The following is a 23316-nucleotide window of genomic DNA, read 5'->3' as shown; positions in this document are numbered from 1 at the left end:
CCCTATTTTTCTACTTGCATTTTTTACATGCTTTTGAACTGCTAGGTTGGCAGAAGCTGGGACTAGTAATGGGAGCTCACCCTGTTACATGGCACTAGGGATTCGAACCGCTGAGCTGCCGACCTTTCGATCGACAAGCTCAGTGTTTTAGCCACTGAGCCACTGCATCCCTTCACCACTAAATTACTAAACATATAATTCCCTCAACACTGTCAAACTAGTTAATAAGTCTGCATTACTATTAATCTTCTCATCGTTCCTATATCCTTAAGATTTATATTGACTGTTTCCCTATGACTATCATTAAGTGTTGTACCTTATGATTCTTGATGAATGTATCTATTCAAGAGACAAATTCTTCATGTGTCCAATCACACTTGGCCAATAAAGAATTCTATTCTATTCTATCTTAAAGATCAAATCCATTTTTGATCATTGACTTGCTAGGTACTACCACATATCTGTCTCTCAGCCTTAGTGTCAACGCCCTTACAACAGGGCACAACCAAGGAAGCAAGAAGTACATCACTCTCCAAAAGAAGTTTTTAATACAAAAATTAGCAGTATGGTACAAAAATTTGGAAATATTATAGGAGCCTGTAGACATCTGAGAGCATTAAGGTAGACCATATTTGGACGTTCTAGATGTCTTCACAGGATTTCTGTATTTTAGCTGGACTGAGTTGCCATTTATTAGATAATCTACTAACACATTCTTCAATTTGTTTATGCTTTATGTCTGGAGTACCTCTAGTTTTGTTGCGGGTGTTGGAGCACCCATAACAAAACAAACAAATTAAAAGCAAACAACAAACAAAGAAAAGCCAGCACCTCTGGTTTTGATATGAGTGCTCCAACACTGGAGATTTTTAAGAAGAGATTGGACAGCCATTTGTCTAAATTCGTATAGGGTTTCCTGCTTCAGCAGTGGGTTGGATGAGAAGACCTCAAGGTCCCTTCCAATTCTGTTATTCTATGTTCCAAAGTAAGAGGAAGCAGGAAACGTAAGTGTTTGTGTAAGAAATTCTGTTTACATAAAGCATAGCAAATAAAGAGCACAGTCACCATGTGCTTTACTGCTCAATTATTTTACTGTAACAGGAAACTCTACTTAGGACAAAAGAGTATATTCTGTTATTGTGGTTTCTTCCTCAGCCTTCTAACAATCTTTCACAATTATCTCCCCATCTATTAACTGGGATTAATGCGATCTTTCTCTTGCGCACTTCGAAGACCATGAAACATTTTGGAGCTCAGAAGCTTGCATCACACATGACTTTTAACATACAGTACCTTATTCTGAGAGCCTTGCGTCTGATTGGTTAGGTTACTTAACAGCAGGCCCATGTGATCAGCTTTTCTAAAGGTGTTTGAAGAAAGTGGGTATGCCCCATCACAGTTTGGACCACCACAATGTTTATTGCCCTGACTGTCATGACATAAAGCTCCGCCACACTCTGCTACGGCACACGAGATGTTTCCTGGCATCCCACATACCTGCATGAAAACACAAGTCAGGCATTCATACTGAAGTGATCAGTGAAAACAACACTCGGTGTGTTTTCATTCTTCAACCCAAATCTACATTTAATTACAACCATTTGTCTGAAATGGTATAGGATTTCTTGCCTGAGCAGGGGGTTGGACTACAAGACCTCCAAGGTCCCTTTCAAGTCTGTTATTCTGTTCTGTTCTGTTTTGTTCTGTTCTCCCTCCCCTCCCCTCCCCTCCCCTACTCTACTCTACTCTACTCTACTCTACTCTACTCTACTCTATTCTATCTCTCCTCTCCTACCCTACCTTACCCTTCTCTATTCAAACTCTACTCTGCTCTACTCTACTCTACTCTACTCTACTCTACTCTACTCTACTCTACTCTACTCTACTCTACTCCATTCTACTCTATTCTACTCCATTCTACTCTACTCCATTCTATCTCTCCTCTCCTCTCCTACCCTATCCTTCTCTATTCAAACTCTACTCTATCTCTCCTCTCCTCTCCTACCCTACCCTTCTCTATTCAAACTCTACTCTACTCTACTCCATTCTACTCTACTCTACTCCATTCTATCTCTCCTCTCCTCCCCACAAATAAATAAATAAAATTAATCATCCTTACTTTTTCATTGATATTTTCAATTTCTGAAATTGTGAACGTCTTCAGATGGTTCAGCGTAACATTTTCCTGGGTGTCCAGATCATTAAGCAGGGCAAATGCGTTGCTCCTTATTTTTCCTCCATGAACTAGGAGGGATCTCGTTTCGTTGATTCTCTTCTCAGCAGCCAACACGATTTGATGATAATTTTTTATTTTGCTGAAAAAATCTGAATCAAATGACCGTATCGTTTCAACCCAGTACTTCACACAACATGGATAAATCGAACAATTGCAAAGCTAGGTAATACGATAATCGTAAGGCGTTCGTTATCATTTGCAGTTTTTTATTATTCACATTTTTATTTTTGGTGCCGTAAGGACACTCCGCAGCCAACGGTAAAAATTAAGAATTTGGAAGGGAAGATAGTATAACAACAAAAATAACAGTACAGGTGTTGTGCCTCGCCCGCCCTCCTCTCCTCAGCCGGGCCCCTCCCATCTCCTGCTATCTGAGTCAGAGACTGATAGTGAAGAAGAATGACCTGGCATGCCTCCAGCCCCCAGCCCTGGCACCATGCCCGGACAGACTGAGCAAACAAACCTCCCTACAGTGTGTGAGCACGAAGCCAGCCACGAGCTAGAATTGCCGGCAGCTGAGCAGGAGGACGAAAAAACACAGTGGATAGATCCCCGCTTCCGGAGAATGGAGAGGCGACGTCAGCAAAAGGAAGGGAGGGGCAGGCCTGAATAAGTGCTGAGTCATGGAGCCACACCCCATGGCCTATATAAAGGATCTGCTTTTTGGCATTCCTTGAGTCAGGCAAAGTCTCATCTGGTTGCTGAAGTCACACCTTGGATTCCTGCCTGCCCTGAGAACTCTGACAGGAATTTGGCAAAGCTGCAGAGGCTTCGTGGCCACGCTTGATAGAGACTTCCCAGACTCGGCCATCAGAGGAGGAGTGGGACACGACAACAGGTACTCCTTGACTTATGACCACAAGTGAGCCCAAAATTCTCACTGCTAAGCAAGACGGTTCTTAAGTCAGTTTTGCCCCATTTTACAACCTTTCTTGCCACGGTTGTTAAGTGAATCAATGCCATTGTTAAGTTAGTGGCAGGATTGTTAAATGATTGTTAAATGATTGTTTGGCTTCCCCATTGTCAGAAAATTGCAAAAGGTGATCACGTGACCCCGGGACACAGCAACTGTCCTAAATATGTGTCAGTTGTCAAGTGTCTGAAGTTTGATCACATGACCATAGAGATGCGGCAGCCATTGTAAGTGTGAAAAATGGTCATAAGAAGAGCCATGGTGGCATAGTGGTTAGAAGGCAGTATTGCAGGCAAATTCTGCCGACTGCCAGCAGTTTGATCCTGATTGGCTCAAGGTTGACTCAGCCTTCCATCCTTCCGAGGTCAGTAAAATGAGGACCCAGATTGTTGGGGGCAAGAGACTGACTCTGTAAACTGCTTAGAGAGAGATGTAAAGAGTACGAAGCGGTATATAAGTCTAAATGCTATTGCTATTCCTCCCTCCTTCCCTCTCTCCCTCCCTCCCTTCCCGTTCTCCTTCCTTGTGGCACAATGGTTAGAATGCGGTATTACAGGCTGACTCTGCCCATAGCCAGCAGTTCGATCCTGACTGGTTCAAGGTTGACTCAGCCTTCCATCCTTTAGCGGTTAATAAAATGAGGACCCAGATTGTTGGGGTCAACAGGCTGACTCTATAATCTGCTTAGAGAGGGCTGTAAAGCATTGTGAAGCGGTATATAAATCTAAGTGCTACTGCTATTCCTCCTTCCCTCCCTCCCTCCCTCTCTCCCTTCTCTCTTATTCTCTTTCTCATTCTCCTTCCTGGTGGCGCAGTAGTTAGAATGCAGTATTGCAGGCTGACTTTGCTCACTGCCAGCAGTTCGATCCTGACCGGCTCAAGGTTGATTCAGCCTTCTGTCCTTCCGAGGTCAGTAAAACGAGGACCCAAATTGTTGGCGGCAATGTACCAACTCTGTAAACCGCTTAGAGAGGGCTGTAATGAAGCGGTATATAAGGGCTATTGCTATAAGTCACTTTTTCAACTGCCATTGTAACTTTGAATGGTCACGAGTGGTCATAAGTCCAGGACACCCTGTACAAAACTTCGACAGGGTCCTATGAACGAGTTCTGTTTTTGAGTTATTAGGGAAGATGGTTCGACAAATTTTCGATCGGTTAAATACTTTATATTCTTAATTCCTGGCCTGCTTACCCTGGAATTGTGAGTAATGCATCCTGCGATGCAACTCTGTTCTCTTCTGCAGAGTTTCAGCAATACTGTCAACGTCCTTCTGCAAGTTTTCAATTATGCTGCGGAAATCCGGAATCTGATCCAGTGGGCCAGGTTGCAGAAACATGCGCGAAACTGTTTGGCTGAAAAAGAACAAGGGGTCAGCTATTACACTAGATTGAATGTTAAATTAACACTTGATCGCACATTAGTACTTCTCCATCGGTCTGTTTTTGAGAAGTGGCCCTTGAGTGTACACATGCAGTAGTGGCCAAAATTGTGGAAACTTTTTGGGAAAAGTCTATTTTTGAAGTTTGATGGCTAATAACACCACTTTTTTTGGGGGGGGGGAGTTTCAACAGAATCCTATTCCACTGCTGGAATAGCCTGGGAATAGCCCAGAACTTAAACCTATTGAAAATCTATTTTTTATTTATTTTATTTGTCAAACACAACAGTATATATAAGTATAAGCATGAAATAATGATACGAATTGGATACAGTCAAAGGGAACATTAGGACAGGAACGGTAGGCATGCTGGTGCTCTTACGCACGCCCCTTACAGACCACTTAGGAATGGGGTGAGGTCATCAGTAGATAGTCTTTGGTTAAAGCTTTGGGGATTTGGGGAAGAGACCACTGAGTCTGGTAGTGCATTCCAGGCATTAACAACTCTGTTACTGAAGTCATATTTTCTAGAATCAAGATTGGAGCGGTTCACATTAAGTTTAAATCTATCGTGTGCTCGTGTATTGTTGTGATTGAAGCTGAAGTAGTCTCCGACAGGAAGTACATTGTAGCAGATGGTTTTATGAGTTGCTCAGGTCATGCCGAAGGTGACTATGGAGCCAACTAAAGAAACTTGTTAGTCAGAAGCGACCTAGCAATAAAACTCAGTTAATAGAAACAATCCTTCAATCTTGCTTTCACGTTAGAACAGCTGCAGAACTAAAAGACTTGGTTCACTCCACGGGAAGATGTTGTAAGGCCTTAATTCGTGCTAAAGGTTACCCAACTAAGTATTAACTGACATGGGGATCATGTTTGTATATCTCATTTTTTCTACGTGTTTCACTTTTCTTCTTTATGCTGTAGCTGCTATTCTAATAGCAAATCCTTCATAAAAGTTATTGCATGACGTTCTTGATGAAATTATCTTTCCATTGATATGTAATGTTATGGTACTACTGCAAAAAAAAAAAAGTGGTGTTATTAGCTAGTTTTAGAAAATACACTTTTCCCAAAAGGTTTCCACAATTTTGGCCACTACTGTATAGGCTTGGGGATCTTCTGAACAACGTTTAATTAAAAATATAGCTAGTCCTCGATTTAGGACCACAATTGAGCCCAAAGGTTCTGTCGTTAAGTGAGACATTTGTTACGTGAGTTTTGCCCCATTTTACGTCCTTTCTTGCCATGTTTGTTAAGTGAATCGCCGCAGTCATTCAGTTAGTAACATGGTTGTTAAGTGAATCTGGGTTCCCCCTTGACTTCGCTTGTCTGAAGGTCGCAAAAGGCAATCGCGTGACCCTCCCGGGACACAGCAACGGTCATAAGTATGAACCCATTGCCGAGCTGCTGAATTTTGATCATAACGATCACGAGGAGGCTGTAAGGCCGTAACTGTGAAAAATGGTCGTAAGTAACTTTTTTCAGCGCTGTTGTACCTTTGAACGGTCACTAAACGAACTGTCGTAAGTCAAGGACTACCTGTATTTGGTCAGGCAAAATCAATGTTTTTTTACTCTTACGATCATTGAAGTGTTCCCGTGATCACGTGATCAAAATCTAACCACTACCTCATATTTATGACGGTTGCAATATCCCGGGCTCATGTTATCCTCTTCTGTGACTTTTTTGACAAGCAAAGTCAATGGGGGAGCCCGATTCACTGAACAACCGTGTTACTAACTTAACAACTCCAGTGTGTCACTTAACAATGGTGGCAAGAAAGGCCATAAAATGGGGCAAAAACTCATTTAACAAACGTCTCTCATAGCCACAGAAATTTGGGATTCAATTGTGGTCATAAATTGAGGACTACCTGTGATTTTTAGAAAGTAGGAAACACAGCTTACAGCTTACAGCTTACTGTTACAGCTTACTGTTACAGCTTGCTTACAGCTTACAGCTTACTGTTGTGGCCCGCTGGAAACAGAGTCATACAGTGAAGAGGTTGGGGAGGAAGGTGGGCCAGTCCTGGGGGCTGGGGAAAGCTCTGACGAGGGCTCTGTGTTGGAGGTAGAGAGGGAGCTAGATAGCAGCGAGGCAGAGGAACAGCTGGAGCCCGTTCCCAGTGTGCACATGCACAGAGCTGCCAGAAGACAAGAACAACTCAGAAAGCAGGGGCGACTCAGGAGTAAAGCCACACCTTGGAGGTGATTGGCCCCTCCCGTAGGAAATAAAAGAGGAGCAAACAAACTTTTGCAGGAAACAATTCGTTCGTTCCGTGACTCTGAGAGACTCTGTGCCAAGTTTTGCCTTGTACTGCGGTTGGAAACAAGTTACTTGGCAGCTTGCCAAACGAGATAAGGTCTGTGTTGAGAACTATTCCTTTGAAAAACTGTTTGGACAAGCCTTGCTGACTGTTTAATGAACATAATTCACAGTCGTGTAAATAAAAGAGGTTTTGCCAGGACCAATTCCTGCCTCCTGCTTGTAATAATAATAATAATAATAATAATAATAATAATAATAATAATAATAATAATAATAATAATAATAATAATAATAATAATAATAATAATAATAATAATAATAATAATAATAATACATAGTAAAAAAAGCTCTAAGAGTTGTAAACCCAATTTTGCATAGCTTCTTTTCCAAAAACACCACACTACTAACCAGAGCATATAAAACATTTGCTAGACCAATTCTAGAATACAGCTCGCCTGTTTGGAACCCTCACCACATCTCTGACAACAATACAATTGAACGTGTCCAGAAATATTTTACAAGAAGAGTTCTCCATTCCTCTGAAAACAACAAAATACCTTATCCCACCAGACTCGAATTCCTAGGCTTAGAAAACTTGGAACTCCGTCGCCTTCGACAAGACCTAAGTTTAACTCATAGAATCATCTATTGTAACGTCCTTCCTGTTAAAGACTACTTCAGCTTTAATTGCAATAATACTAGAACAACTGATAGATTTAAACTTAATGTCAACCGCTTTAATCTAGATTGCAGAAAATATGACTTCTGTAACAGAATCATCAGTGCTTGGAATACTTTACCTGACTCTATTGTCTCTTCCCACAATCCTAAAAATTTTATCCAAAAACTTTCTACTATTGACCTCACCCCATTCCTAAGAGGACCATAAGGGGCGTGCATAAGCGCACAAACATGCCTACCGTTCCTGTCCTATTGTTTTTCTTTTCTTCTTCCTATATATATGCTTATACCTCCTTATATTTACTCATATAAGTTTATATACTATATAATCTTTTGTATGATTCCTACATATATTGTTGTGACAAAATAAATAAATAAATATAATAATAATAATAATAATAATAATAATAATAATAATAATAATAATAATAATAATAATAATAAGAAGAAGAAGAAGAAGAAGAAGAAGAAGAAGAAGAAGAAGAAGAAGAAGAAGAATATTTTAATTTGTATACCACCCTTCTCCCGAAGGACTCAGGGCGGTTTACAGCCAAAATAAAATACAGCAACATCACATACAATACTAAAAACAAACGTTAAAAAACTTATTCAATTTGGCCCCATTTTAAAATACAATCAACCCTATAAAATTAATAAGAATTTAAACCCATAAAAGGGAGCCTAGGTCAGAATACTTACCTAATATTGTCGTGGACTCTTTTAATATCCAAGAGTGCCTCGGGTAACAGGAACCGGCTGTTCAAGATCTTTTCTAAGTCAGAAATTTTATTTTCATAGCCTTGAAAGTTGAAATCGCAGCCTGGCGCGGTTTTCCCCTTCTCCGCCAGCGTTACAGCAAATTTCAACCATTTTTGAATTCTCCGAGACAACGAATTCATGATATTGTCCCACTGATCAAAACAGACGTGACAGCGAGAGCAAGAGGGAAATTCTGGATTGTGATTGCGTGCACATTGATCGCAGTGTTTTCCGGTAACCCCAGTCCGGCAGTGACACACTCCAGTGTCTTTATCGCAAGCGGGAGTCACAGTGCCCTCCTTGTTACACTTACATTCTGACGAGGAGAGAAACGATCATGTTAAATTTGTGAAAGGGAAAAGATGAGGAAAAAAAAAAAAGTAAATACAGCAATATAGGTAAGTCCTCAACTTCCGACCACAATGGCTTAGGGCCCGGGTACTTACGGGACCGCCTGCTGTTTCCACATGCCTCCCACCGACCCGTACGCTCTCACAGAGAGGGTCTTCTCAGGGTGCCGTCCGCCAAGCAGTGTCGGCTGGCGGCCCCCAGGGGAAGGTCCTTCTCTGTGGGGGCTCCCACACTCTGGAACGAACTTCCTCCCCGGTTTACGCCAATTGCCTGACCTTCGGACCTTTCGCCGGGAACTGAAAACTTATTTATTTATCCAAGCGGGACTGGCCTGATTTTTAAATTTTACATTTTAAATTTTAAATTTTAAATTGTAATTTTATGGGGTATTTTATATGGTCAATTGGACGGTTTTAATTTCGGCCTTTTATTGAATAAGTTTTTTAATTGTTATTTTAGTGTGTATATTAATTGTTTTATATGAAGGCTGTACACCGCCCTGAGTCCTTCGGGAGAAGGGCGGTATAAAAGTTTAATTAAATAAATAAAATAAATAAAAAATAAAATTGAGCCCAAAATTAATGTTGCCAAGCGAGATTTTGCTAAGTGAGATTACTAAGTAATTTGTTAACTGAGTTTGGTCCCATTTTACGGCTTTTCTTGCCGCTGTCGTTAAGTTGAATCACTGCGATTTATTAAGTTAGTAACACGGTTGTTAAGTGAATCTGGCTTCCCCATAGATTTTGCTTGTCGGAAGGTCGCCGAATGGGATCACGTGACTCCGGGACGTTGCAACCGTTGTAAATGTGAGTCACTTATCAAGCACCCCAATGTAAATCATTTGACCATGGGGAGGCTGCAACAGTCGTAAGTGTGAAAAATGGTCCTAAGTCACTGTTTTCAGTGCCGTTCTAACTTTGAACGGTCACTGTTGTAAGTCAACCTGTAATTTAAGGTTGTTAGTTATTGTTGTGTCTCGTCCGATCTCACCACAGCCGGGGCCTTCTTATCTGCTTCCGAACACGGAGGAATGTTCTAGTATGCCTCCCGGCCCCAGCCCTGGCTCCATGCCCAGACAGGCTGAAGAGGAGGAAATATCTCCAGCCCCCAGCTCTGGCTCCATGCCCAGGCAAACGGAGCAACTAGACCCCTCCCCCCCTCCACAGCATGTGAGCCTGAGGGAGGTCTATTGCCAACAGCTGCCGATTGGAGTGACCCTCGCGTCAGAAGACTTGATAGGCGGAGGCAACAGAAGGAAGGGAGGGGCAGGCCTGGATAAGTGCTGAGTCATGGAGCCACACCCCATGGCCTATATAAAGGACCTGCTTTCTGGCATTCCCTGAGTCAGGCAAAGTCTAAACATATCTTGCTGAAGTCACTTTCTGATCTCCTGCCTGCCCTGAGGACTTTGCTAGGACTTTGGCAGAGCTGCAGAGGCACGCCTGATTCGGATTTCCCTGACCCGGCCGTCAGCGGAGGAGTGGGACACGACAGTTATATGAATAACTTGGGCCTCTCTTCTTTGGTATTTTCCAGCTGTGTTGGACTACAATGCCCATCTTTTCTAAGGTAAAGGTAAAGGTTCTCCTCGCACATACGTGCTAGTCGTTGCCGACGCTAGGGGGTGGTGCTCATCTCCGTTTCAAAGCCGAAGAGCCAGCGCTGTTCGAAGACGTCTCCGTGGTCATGTGGCCGGCATGACTCAACGCCAAAGGCACACGGAACGCTGTTACCTTCCCACCAAAGGTGGTCCCTATTTTTTCTACTTGCATTTTTTACGTGCTTTCGAAACTGCTAGGTTGGCAGAAGCTGGGGCAAGTCACGGGAGCTCACCCCGTTACACGGCAGCACTAGGGATTCGAACCGCCAAGCTGCCAACCTTTCGATCGACAAGCTCAATGTCCTAGCCCCTGAACCACCGCGTCCCTTCCATCTTTTCTAGGCATACATAATTATCTGACTATGGGGTGATGGGTGTTACAATCCCACATATCTAGAGGGCTTTAGCAACAGGCTGCTCTATGTTATCCCGTAATTACAGCTAGTCCTCAAGTTACGAACAAAATTGAGCCCTAAATTTCTGTTGCTAAGTGAGACGTTTGTTAAGTAAGTTTTGCCCCATTTTATGATCTCTCTTGCCGTAGTTATTAAATGAATCATTGCAGATGATTAAGTTGGTAACAGGGCTGTGAAGTGGATCTGGCTTCCCCTTTGACTTTCAGAAGACCACAAAAAAGGAATCACATGACCCTGGGACACTGGACCGTCGTAAATATGAATCAGTTGCCAAGTGGTGTGGCTCAGGCTGTAAGAAGCCTGTTATTAAAACACAGCTGCCTGCAATTACTGCAGGTTCTAGTCCCACCAGGTCCAAGGTTGACTCAGCCTTCCATCCTTTATAAGGTAGGTAAAATGAGGACCCAGATTGTTGGGGGGGCAATAAGTTGACTTTGTAAATATACAAATAGAATGAGACTATTGCCTTACACACTGTAAGCCACCCTGAGTCTTCGGAGAAGGGCGGGATATAAATGTAAAAAACAAAAACAAAAAAAACCAAGTGTCTGACTTTGGATCACGTGACCGTGTGAAACAAACAAAATGTTAAAAAGTTACGATATAAACTATCTTTACAATCCCCAAGGCACGCCACAACGTTTGAACACCCCTCACGTTTGGGGTGAATTAAAAGTCGAAACATTTTTGACACGCCCTAAATGGGGACGTTGCAATGGTCGTAAGTGTGAAAAACGGTCATAAGTCCCTTTTTTCCCAGAGCCCTTGTAACTTTGAACGGTCACTAACGGAACCCTTGTAAGTCGAGGACCAGCTGTAACGCCAAAGTTCTCGGACTCTTGTTAAGACCACGTCAGTCTAGCAAACGGCCGGTCCACTTACCGATACAATCGATGCCGTAATGACTTTCAGCACAGATGTCGCAACGTTTTCCAGCATAGCCTACTTTACACGGACACTGGCCTGTTAACTATAAAAAGAGTCTGTAGTTAAAACATGGCCAGGGGGAAGCAAGAGACGGTCATTTTGTTTCAGTCAGACCCTGAGGTCCCAAAGATAGAACCTCTTGACAAGTCCAGCTGTCTCTTGAAAAAAAAAACACCTTTGGGATAACCGTGACCTCAAGGCAGGGGTGGGCTGCTGGGGGTTCGCAGGGGTTCGGCAGAACCTCTAGCTAAAATTCTGTGCAGTTCGGAGAAGCCCCAAATCCCACTCCTGGCTGTCCCAGCCCAGCCCAGCTCAGCCCACCCCTCCCAGGAGACCCCACGTGGCCCATTTTGGATGCAGATAAGTGTAGGGCACGCACAGAGTCTCGGGGAGGGTGAAAAACGGGCCTACTGGAAGTTGAGGAAGGCCAGAAACGGGGCCGTTCCCAACCTCCAGAGAGCCTCTGGAGTCTGGGGAGGCTGTTTTCGCCCTCCCGGAGGCTCGAGGAAAGCCTCCGGAGCCCAGGGATGGCAAAAACACCCCCTCCCGCTGTGGTGCAGGAGGCCAGCATGGCCACGCCCACCCAGCAACCGGGCAGAGAACCCCTTGCTAAAATTGTTGAAGCCCACCCCTGCCTGGATGACTGAGAATCTCCATCGACATCCAGATCGCGCCAAGCACGGCTCATTTCAAGACAAGGAGCACAACTGTGAGTGCCAACTCTGTTGTAAGGTTGTTTGTTATTGTTATTCAATCGTGTCCAGCTCTTTGAACTCCCAAGGACCCCAACTCCCAGGGACCACAGCACACCAGGTTCCCTTGTCCTCCACTGTCTCCTGAGGTTTCCCGAAATTCACGTTCATTGTCTCAATGAACCTATCTAACCATCTTCTCTGCCATCCTATAATAATAATAGTAACAGAGTCGGAAGGGACCTTGGAGGCCTTCTAGTCCAACCCCCTGCCCAGGCAGGAAACCCTACACCATTTCAGACAAATGGTTATCCAACATTTTCTTAAAAATTTCCAGTGTTGGAGCATTTACAACTTCTGCAGGCAAGTTATTCCACTGATTAATTGTTCTAACTGTCAGGAAATTTGTGCTTAGTTCTAAGTTGCTTCTCTCCTTGATTAGTTTCTACCTATTGCTTCTTGTTCTACCCTCAGGTGCTTTGGAGACTAGTTTGACTCCCTCTTCTTTGTGGCAACCCCTGAGATATTGGAACACTGCTATCATGTCTCCCCTAATCCTTCTTTTCATTAAACTAGGCATTTCGAGTTCTTGCAACCGTTCTTCATATGTTTTAGCCTCCAGTCCCCTAATCATCTTTGTTGCTCTTCTCTGCACTCTTTCTGTACATCCTCTTCTTTGTGGCAACCCCTGAGATATTGGAACACTGCTATCATGTCTCCCCTAATCCTTCTTTTCATTAAACTAGGCATTTCGAGTTCTTGCAACCGTTCTTCATATGTTTTAGCCTCCAGTCCCCTAATCATCTTTGTTGCTCTTCTCTGCACTCTTTCTGTACATCCTCTTCTACTTTTCTGCACATCCTCTTCTACTTCTGCTTTAATTGAACTTTGCTTGAGTTTAATAAATGTTGGGCGTTCCACTATAGCCTTTAATTTTAAAAATTATGCACGAAGGTCAAGAATCTTGCCTGATCACAAAGGTTGTTCATGGAACGTTTGGGATGGCAACTACAGGGACAGCATCCTCTTCTCTTGGCCATGTTCCAGAAGCCAGGAGCACATCGGTCGCACTTCTCACCTATCACATGAGGTGAGCAAGGGCACTCGCCAGTGGTCTGGTCACACATGCAAAAGTCACTTCCAGGTGGGCATTTGGTTGGGTTCACACCCGAAAGGTTGCAGTCACATTCTGAAAAGATATCAGACATTGTGATAGAAGGAGGAGCCAAGAGTTAAGATCAGACCATCAATCAAGAATCCACTCCTCTGCTCGCAATAAAATTGTCATGTCCCACTCCTCCGCTGACGGCCGGGTCGGGGAAGTCCGTATCAGGCGTGCCTCTGCAGCTCTGCCAAAGTCCTAGCAAAGTTCTCAAGGCAGGCAGGAGACCAGGAAGTGACTTCAGCAATCCAAGGTAGACTTTGCCTGACTCAGAGAATGCCAGAAAGCAGATCCTTTATATAGGCCATGGGGTGTGGCTCCATGACTCAGGACTTATCCAGGCCTGCCCCTCCCTTCCTTTTGCTGACGCCGCCTATCAATTCTCCTGAAGCGAGGATCTCTCCAGGCTCCAGTTGTTGGCAATTCACATTCCTCAGGCTCACATGCTGTGGGGGAGGGGGAGGGGTCTAGTTGCTCCGTTTGCCTGGGCATGGAGCCAGGGCTGGGGCTGGAGGCACGTCAGGCCCTTCATCTTGCTCGGCCTGTCTGGGCATGGTGCCAGGGCTGGGGCCTGAAGGCATGCCAGGACATTCCTCAGCGTTCAGCAGGAGATAAGAGGGACCCGGCTGCGGGGAAAGCGAGCGAGACACAACAAAAATACCTATGCTACCAGACTCCAAATCTTACTAGTCTCCCTTTATTTCTTTATCGGCAAATATATATTTGGTATAAAATGGTTTGTCGTGAATGCGACTGCCTGAGGGCTCATGGATTGGAGCTGAAAGGCAAAAGGGAAGCAGTATGCTCCCTCCCACATTGAGGCAAACCTGGTGCTTCAACAGAAACACACACACACACATTTTTTCATGGAACTATTAGGGAGGATCTGTCTTCACCCTCTTTCTCCCACACAAACTATATTTTTGCTGTCTCTTGCTCCTCTGGAATGCAGCCCCTCCCTCCCTCCCTCCCTCCTGGGAATCCAGACTACGTTCCATCACACTTACTTACTTCTACAGTTCCTCAGAAGTGCTGATCCAAAGTAACCAGGTTTACAAAATTGGCAGTTTGGCCCATGAGTGTTGTGTAAGCATTTTAAACACTCTCCAGTGTCCTTGTTACAAGATTCTGGGTCTGTCACATCCGTGTTGTTATTGCAAAAACAAGGAAGACATTGACCTGCTGGTACGCTTGGGTTTCCATGGAACCCACTGGAGCACTCATCACAGCGGTCACCTACGAATGTGAAAGTCATACACAATTGCAATCAATTAAATGTACTGATACATAGGTTGGTTATTACAAGACTAATTTTTCCAAAACCAACCAACCTGTTAACTGGCCCGACCTGGCCGCAGCCTCCATGCCTGCCCGCTGCTCTCGCAGCACCTTGTGCAGCACAGTTAAATTTAATGCGCTTCACAATGGGGGAGATGGCATCCCCTCCTCCTCCTGGAACCCATTACAACGTGGAGCATCGGCCACAGCCAGATTGGGCGAGTGTCTCAGGGTCGAGAGCAGGTTGCGCAACTCCCCAAGCTACCAAGGGCATCCAGCACCAACAAAAGCCAAAGAAGCATCCGCAAGACCCAGAGAGAGCCGGAGAATCAGAATGAGAGAGTGGGGGGGAGGGAGAGAGAGAGAGAGCAGATAGACAGAGAGAAAGACAGATAGAGAGAGAGGAAAGAGAGAGGAGAGAGAGAAAGGGACAGAGAGGGAAAGAGATGTGTGGGACAGATACAGAGAGACAGAGACAGAGAGAGAGATGAGACAGAGAGAGAGATGAGAGAGAAAGAGAGAGACACACACACACAGAGACAGACAGAGAGTGCAGACAGAGAAAGACAGACAGACATAGAAAAAGACAGATAGAGAGAGAGGAGAGAGAGAGGAGAGAGAGAAAGGGACAGAGAGGGAAAGAGAGATGTGTGAGACAGATACAGAGAGAGAGAGACAGAGAAAGAGATGAGAGAGAAAGAGAGAGACATACACACACAGAGACAGACAGAGAGTGCAGACAGACAGAGAAAGACAGACATAGAAAAAGACAGACAGAGAGAGAGAGGAGAGAGAGAAAGGGAGAGAGAGGGAAAGAAAGACGTGTGTTTGTGTTTGTGAGAGACAGAGACAGAGAGACAGAGACAGAGAAAAATAAGACAGTGAGAGAGAGAGAGACAGACAGATAGACAGACAGACAGAACCTTTGGGACAACTGTGACCTGGATGACGCATAGCTTCTCCATAGCTTCTCCATAGACCATTTGTGGCATAGCTTCCTAGACTAGACATCAAATAGTACGATTTTTTTGGTGAATCTTTAGCCACAAAGAATGACCTAACGATGCGCAGGTTTCCTACCTGAATAGCCCACAAAGCATTTGCAGATTAGTCGCTTGGTCCGAGGGTCTTGGAAACAGGAATGTGCAAAATATCTCTTGCTGGTTGGGGCATCTGGGCACATGCATGGACGACAAGGTTCTCTTCCCAGGGGATTTCCATAATACCCATCCAAGCACCTGCACCAAACATAGTTAATGTTTTTTTAAAAAAAAAAAACACCATGACATCCCATAAAATAGCTAAAACAGCCTCTTAGAGTTTAAATCCATTTAAACAAGCACTACAAAACCAGGAACACATAAACATATGGTGATGGAATGCACACCTAGAGAAGGAGCTGAGTGGGAGGGCTGGCATACGCATGCGGTTCCACAGGAAAGATGCAGCTGAAGAAATTGTGCAGTAGGGTCCTTGATACTCTCTGAGCTTGGTGGTTTTCTTGCAGACGTCCCATTGACGTCCCAGCACTTTGTGTAGCACTGATGAAGTTACCTAGTTTGGTAATGAAACGTCTGTAAGAAAGTCACCAAGATCAGGGCACACCGAGGATTCCGTGCAGAGGTGGGTTTCATACAGGAGTGAAATCTACTTACCTTCCCTACCGGTTCGGAAGTGCGTGCGCCGCATAATTTCACATAATGTTACCATCGCGCATACGCACGCCGTCCTGTGCATGTGCTTTGCTCACGCGCGCGGCTTCCACGCATGTGTGTGGCTTAGAAAATGTGGCTAAATAGGATGGCATAGCACTGGCCACCTGCAGGTCACCACTACCGGTTCTCCCGAACCGGTCTGAACCGGCTGAATACTACCTCCTCCTGAATACTGAATACTGAATCCTCCTCCTCCACTCTGTCCTCCTCCTCTACCTTCCTCCTCCTCCTCCTCCTCCTCCTCCTCCTCCTCTCCATCTTCACAAACTCCACTCCCTTCCAGCACTGATGAAGTTACCTAGTTTGGTAATAAAACATCTGCAAGAAAATCACCAAGCTCAGAAAGCACCAAGGACTCCATAGTTATCCTCCTCCTCCACTTCGTCCTCCTCCTCCTCCACATCCTCCTCCTCCTACCCAACTCCACAAACGCCACTCCCTTCCAACACTGATGAAGTTACTTAGTTTGATAATGAAACATCTGCAAGAAAATCACCAAGCTCAGAACGTACCAAAGACCCCATAGTTGTCCTCCTCCTCCACTCCTCCTCCTTCCCCTCCTCCTCCTCCTCCTCTCCTACTTCCCATCTCCACATACTCCACTCCCTTCCAACACTGATGAAGTAACTTAGTTTGGTAATTTTGGTAATGAAACATCTGCAAGAAAATCACCAAGCTCAGAGCGCCCCAAGGACCCCTCACACGCGCATACATTTTGCACTCGCTTAAACATTCAACTACCTTTACCTTTCACAGTTAGAGCCGGTGGTGAACCTCGTGCAGTTCAAACACGCTCCAGTCTGCGGATCGCAAAGTTCCGAGAAGCCGTTGCAAGCACAAGGACGACAGTGAGGAAACCCAAAATATCCAACTAGGCATTGATTGCACTGCTGGCCGGCGACTTCCGGTCGACAAGAACACTGTCCGGTCACCTGGTCACACAGGGTCCCTGCTGATCCTTGAGGATGGCATTCACATGCTACATTGAAAGAAAAGACAATAGTTTTAGATAAGCTGTTATTTAATTAATGTGGACTCTTCTCTGAGCCTGGTTGTTTTCTTGCAGGCGTTTCGTTACCAAACTAGGTAACATCATCAGTGCTATAATTCATTTACTGAAATTCCTCAGCACCAACCTTTTGGACCTCAGGGACCACTAAAATTTATAATATTAAATCCCGCGGACTACTAATATGATCTGCCTAATGACCGGCTGGGTGGGTGTGGCTAGGTGGTCATGTGACTGAGTGGCCATGGCCAACTCGATGTCACTCACGTCGAGGGGTGTCTCGCCAGCCTCTAATCACCCCTCCCCTCCTAGCCACTCCTCACCTCCCCGCCCGGGTTCCTCAAGGCCCCAACAGGAAGCAGTTGTTGGAGCTAAGCAGCCACCATGAGAAAGAGTTAGCAAAACAACTCAGTTCAAATTGGATCTGGCCGAGAACGAGACTCAGCAGAAGCACCTCACTGAGGACTAGGAGCATAGGCTTTCCAAGCAGAGGGAAGACCTGCAAGAGTGCAAGGCCAGGTACCGGCGCCTGGAGGTTCAACGGGCTGAGATGCACAGCCAGTTCCAGGCCATGATGCAGTCCCACTGGAACAAGGCCCTTCGGCTCCTTGCCACCAGCAGGGCTTCCCTCCAGCCTTTGCCCAAAGCCCTGCACCAGGATGCCGAAGCAGACCCCAAGTCAGAATTTCTGTCCCGCTCTGACCCACACAAAAAGACCCTGAAGGGGGAGACTCTCTGCAGCAACACAAACATTCATTGCACGGATCTGCCCCAGGGGACCGCAGTTTGAGGACCCCTGATTTAGTGCAATATAAAAAATGCAAATAATTTTTCTGTGGACCACCAAAATTTTCTCACGGACCACCTGTGGTCCATGGACCACCAGTTGGTGACTGCTATCTTAGATATTGGAACACTGCTAGCATGTCTGTTGTGTCCCGCCAGCGGCCAGCAGATGCCAGTTATCAGCTGTCTTCAGAGGCAGACATTAGTAAGGCAAATGAACAGCTGGAGCCTGTTCCCAATGTGCGGATGCACAGAGTTGCCAGATGAAAGGAACAGCTAGAGAACAAGGGTCGACTTGGGAGTAAGGACACAGGTGGACGATGAATGGCCCCATCCAGAGGGAATAAAAGAGGAGCGAAAGGGGAGTGGAGTTTTCAGGAGACAATTAGTTTGCCTAATTGGTTTGTGACTCTCCGAGATTCTTTCCCAAGTTTTGAAGATATCAGCCTGGCAGCTCTCCAAGCCAGATAAGGTTTGTGACTGTAAATTCTCCCTTGAAAGACTTTGCTGGAGGTGAATGAGAAGAATTCACCATTTGTTTAATAAAAGGGGTTTTGTTGGTATAAGGAGTCTGCTTCATGCTTTTTCGGGGAAGCCAAGATCAGAACAATGTCACCCCTGTCCTTCTTTCATTAAACTAGACATACCTAGTTGCTGCAACCGTTCTTCATATGTTTTAGCCTCCAGTCCCCTAATCATCTTTGTTGCTCTTCTCTGCACTCTTTCTACAGTCTCAACATCATTTTTACATCGCGGCAACCAAAACTGAATGCCATATTGGCTTTTTTGGCAGCTGCCGCACATGGTTGGCTCAGATTTAAATGGTTGTCCACGAGGACTCCAAGATCCCTCTCACAGTTACTGCTATTGAGCCAGCTGCCACCTACACACTATACCTGTTGCATTTGGTTTTTCTTGCCTCAGTGTAGAACTTTACTTTTCTCGTCACTGAATTTCATTTTGTTTGATAGGTGATTACATCTCTGTTGTGCCTCGCCTGCCCTCCTCTCCTCAGCGGGCCCCTCCCATCTCCTGCTATCTGAGCCAGAGACTGATAGTGAAGAAGAATGGCCTGGCATGCCTCCAGCCCCCAGCCCTGGCACCATGCCCGGACAGAATGAGCAAACAAACCTCCCTCCTACAGCGCATGAGCAAGAAGCCAGCTACGAGCTAGAATTGCCGGCAGCTGAGCAGGAGGACAAAACGTGGACAGATCCCCGCTTCCGGAGAATGGAGAGGCGATGTCAGTAAAAGGAAGGGAGCGGCAGGCCTGGATAAGTGCTGAGTCATGGAGCCACACCCCATGGCCTATATAAAGGATCTGCTTTTTGGCATTCCTTGAGTCAAGCAAAGTCTCATCTGGTTTGCTGAAGTCACACCTTGGATTCCTGCCTGCCCTGAGAACTCTGACAGGAATTTGGCAAAGCTGCAGAGGCTTCGTGGCCACGCTGGATACAGACTTCCCAGACCTGGCTGTCAGAGGAGGAGTGGGATACGACACTCTCTGTGTAAGTGTATTCAGTAAAAAGAGGTCATAAGTGGCGGATTGTACTGGTCATAGACCGTTACTTACCAAGGCAACCTTGGGGCCCGAAGCTGTGACTTCCGGCTGCGCATTTATCGCAACAGCGTCCTACAACGTTGGGTTTGCATTGGCACTGGCCTCCAAGTTTTGTGCAGTGAGAATTTAGAGCACCTAGCGGATGGCACCTGCAGGCTGTCAGTAGAAATACATTTGATTGACGATGCCAAAGTAGAAAAAAAGGAAGAAGAATTAAATTCCAGAGGTAGCGGTAGTCCTCGACTTAGAACCATTCATTTAGTGACTGTTTCAAGTTACAATGGCACTGAAAAAAGTGACTTATGACCAGTTTTCATACTTTCATACTTACGACCAGGGGTGAAATCTACTTATCTTCCCTACTGTTTTGGAAGTCCATGCAAACCCTTCTACGCATGCGCAGAGGGTAAAAAACAGGTTACTTCCTGATTAAAACCAGGAAGTAACAATGACTGGGTGGGTGGGTGGAGCCTCTCGCTGCCGTCGCTACTGGTTCCCCGAACCACCTGCTGCCATCGCTACCGGTTCGACCGAATGGGGCCAAACCGGTAGCATTTCACCCCTGCTTGTATAATGTATTAGTAGAAATAGACTCAGAGACTGAATTGGTTAAGGATTGTATGATTAAATGGGCACAAAATTTTCAGCAACCAATAATATTGGAAACTTGGGAAAGAATTTGGGTGAGGAATGTTAAATTTACACAAGCGCAAAATATGAGAGAAAATTTTTATAAGATGTTTTATAGATGGCATTTAGACCCCAAAAAGTTGTCATGTATGTATCCTAATGTACAGGCTAAATGTTGGAGATGCGATTGTGAAGATGCCACTTATTACCATATATGGTGGACTTGTAAAAAAGTTAAAGCATTTTGGATTAAAGTATGGTGGATCATGCAGAATATTTTGAAAAAGAAGATTAAGTTTACTCCGCAGTTCTTTCTACTAGGAATAATTATGGATTGTACAGCTATAGAGACTAAATTGATTTTGAACTTAATAACAGCCGCAAGACTTTTGATTGCTCAATATTGGAAGAAAGAAGAATTACCTACAATTGAAGAATGGACACTCAAAGTATCAAATTTGGCAGAAATGGCAAAAATTTCTGCTTACTTGAAAGACTATACACAAGAAAAATATATTTTAGAATGGAAAATGTGGATTGATTATATTCAAAATAAGTATCAGATAAAAAAATATCGAATAGCATATGAGTAAATTTAGGAAATATTTTGTATTAGATTTATTTCTGAAGGAGAGGGGAATTGAGAGTGTGACTAAGTGTGGTGTGACTAAAGATTATAATTTAGGAATTATTTTGGATTATGATTGTTAGTTTTGATACCCTGCATTTTGTTCTGGGAAGTCGGGGTGGGGGGTGGGGGTAAGGGGAGGGAATTGGGGGTTTGGTAGAGATGGAGTGATGGTTAATGTACAGGGATTATTGAAGAAATATAATTAATGTAGGGTCGGGTCTGCATAGTTACCATTTTAGAACGGTGGGGAGGGAGAAAAGAGGAGAGAGTAGGAGGTAGGAAAGAGGAGAAGAAGAAGGAAGAGGGGTAGAAGAGGGAGAAGGAAGGTGTAGGGTGGAGGGAGGAGAGGATGTAGATAAGAGAAGGAGAGGAAGGTCTGGAAAGTAGAAGAAGGTAGAAGAGGGAAGAGTGTTAAAAAGTGGGGTGGTGACTGGGCAAGCCCGACTAATCGTATATAACTGTACATTGGATGAGCTGTTTGATATGATTGTAAAAATAAAACTTTTTTATGAAAAAAAAAAGTGACTTATGACCAGTTTTCATACTTTCATACTTACGACCAGGGGTGAAATCTACTTACCTTCCCTACCGTTTTGGAAGTGCATGTAAACCCTTCTACGCATGCGCAGAGGGTAAAAAACAGGTTACTTCCTGGTTAAAACCAGGAAGTAACAACGACTGGGTGGGTGGGTGGAGCCTCGCGCTGCCATCGCTACTGGTTCCCCGAACCACCCGCTGCCATCGCTACCGGTTTAACCGAATGGGGCCAAACCGGTAGCATTTCACCCCTGCTTACAACCATTGCAGCTTCCCCATGGTCACGCAATCACGGATATGCAATACAGTTAGTCCTCAATTTACAACAGTTCATGTTGTGACCCATTCAAAGTTACAACGGCACTGAAAAACGTGACTTAGGACCGTTTTTCACACTTACGACCCTTCGTAGCATCCCCAGGGTCACGTGATCAAAATTCAGACGCTTGGCAACCGGTTCATATTTATGACCGTTGCTGTGTCCCAAGGTCATGCGATCCCCTTTTGACAAGTAAAATAAATGGGGGAGACAGATTCACTTAACAACCAAGTTGCTAACTTATCAACTGCAGGGATTTGCTTAACAACGGTGGCAATAAAGGTCATAAAATGGGGCAAAACTCACTTAAGGAACATCTCTCTTTAACCACAGAGAGTTTGGGCTCAATCGTAAGTTGAGGAAACACATTGTTGTGGCCGGCCAGCTGCCTGCGGAGCTGGTAGGAGACTCGGACGATGAGGAGGTTGGGGAGGAACCTGGGCCAGTGCTGGAGTCTGGGGAAGGCTCTGATGGATGCTCTGCATCAGACACTGAGATAGATCCAGGGGCGCCTGACATTTCCCAGCCACTGGAGAGGCAGCTGCCTTTGGAGGCTGATACGAGTGAGGAGGAAGAACAGCTGGGACCTATTCCAGATGCACATATGCGCAGAGCTGTTAGGAGAGGTGAACAGTGGAAGACAAGGAGTCGACTCAGGAAGCAAAGCACACATGGATGCTGAATGGCCCCTCCCTGGCTGGGGAATAAATAGAAGGAAAGGAGAGTGGTGGTCGTAGGAGACAACTGTTCGTATTTCTGAAGATTTTACTCATTGTGTTTCATACCGCAAAGATTGCTTGCCGGAACTCAATTTGCAGCCTTTCGGCTGGGAGCTCACAGCCTTGCAATTATTGCAAGGAACTGATAAGGTCTGTTATTGGAGTTAACTTTTTGAAGAACTCTTGCCTGGACTTTTCGGTGTGCGAATGACACTAATTCACAAGAGGTAAATAAAGAGGGAGTATTCGTGACAAGAACTCTGTTTCTTGCTTTTGCTAAGGCTGGATCAGAACACACATTACACCTACCAACAAAAATGTAGTAACTTTAAATAAAGCATCCATAAACACAGGTAGTCCTTGACTTACGACCACAATTGAGCCCAAACTCTATGTTGCCAAGTGAGAAATTTGTTAAGTGAGGTTTTTGCCCCATTGTATGACTTTTTGACACTGCTGTTAAGTGAATCATGGTCGCTCTTAAGTTAGTAACCACATTGTTAAGTGAACCTAACTCTAACCCTAATCCCAGTGACTTTGCTTGTCAGCAAGTCACAAAAATTGATCACATGAACCTGGGACATTGCGATCGTCATAAATATGAAGCAGTTGCCAAGTGTTGTTGTGGTCCGTTGCGGAGCTGGCAGCGGAATCAGACAGCGATGAGGCTGAGGAAGAGCATGGGCCAGTCCTGGAGGCTGGGGAAGGCCCGGATGAGGGCTCTGTGTCAGAGGCAGAGGTG

General features: G+C 45.0%; 1 protein-coding gene across 16 annotated transcripts in view; it reads right to left on the bottom strand.

Moving 5' to 3' along the window:
• Positions 1–23316, bottom strand: part of LAMB4 (laminin subunit beta 4) — a 68858-nt gene that overhangs the window by 10264 nt on the left and 35278 nt on the right. For 10 of the 16 annotated variants that reach the window (XR_009156025.1, XR_009156024.1, XM_058190222.1 and 7 more), the window contains 10 exons: positions 19751–19894; positions 17130–17361; positions 15748–15905; positions 14401–14625; positions 13196–13416; positions 11491–11578; positions 8182–8557; positions 4344–4504; positions 2120–2325; positions 1294–1497 (listed from right to left, as the gene is read on the bottom strand). Coding sequence is in view for 10 of the 16 variants with exons in the window: in XM_058190222.1 (XP_058046205.1) it covers positions 1294–1497; positions 2120–2325; positions 4344–4504; positions 8182–8557; positions 11491–11578; positions 13196–13416; positions 14401–14625; positions 15748–15905; positions 17130–17361; positions 19751–19894 (2015 nt within the window). In the remaining 6 variants the exon portion in view is untranslated. Of the gene's footprint in view, positions 1–831; positions 974–1293; positions 1498–2119; positions 2326–4343; positions 4505–8181; positions 8558–11490; positions 11579–13195; positions 13417–14400; positions 14626–15747; positions 15906–16082; positions 16222–17129; positions 17362–19750; positions 19895–23316 lie in introns of those variants that run through there. The other 6 variants (XR_009156026.1, XR_009156027.1, XM_058190228.1 and 3 more) reach the window with 5 other exon arrangements.

This window comes from Ahaetulla prasina, chromosome 7, assembly GCF_028640845.1.
Source record: "Ahaetulla prasina isolate Xishuangbanna chromosome 7, ASM2864084v1, whole genome shotgun sequence".
In the NCBI taxonomy this organism is placed as follows: Eukaryota; Metazoa; Chordata; class Lepidosauria; order Squamata; family Colubridae; genus Ahaetulla; species Ahaetulla prasina.
This window is presented reverse-complemented; position numbering and strand designations above follow the sequence as displayed.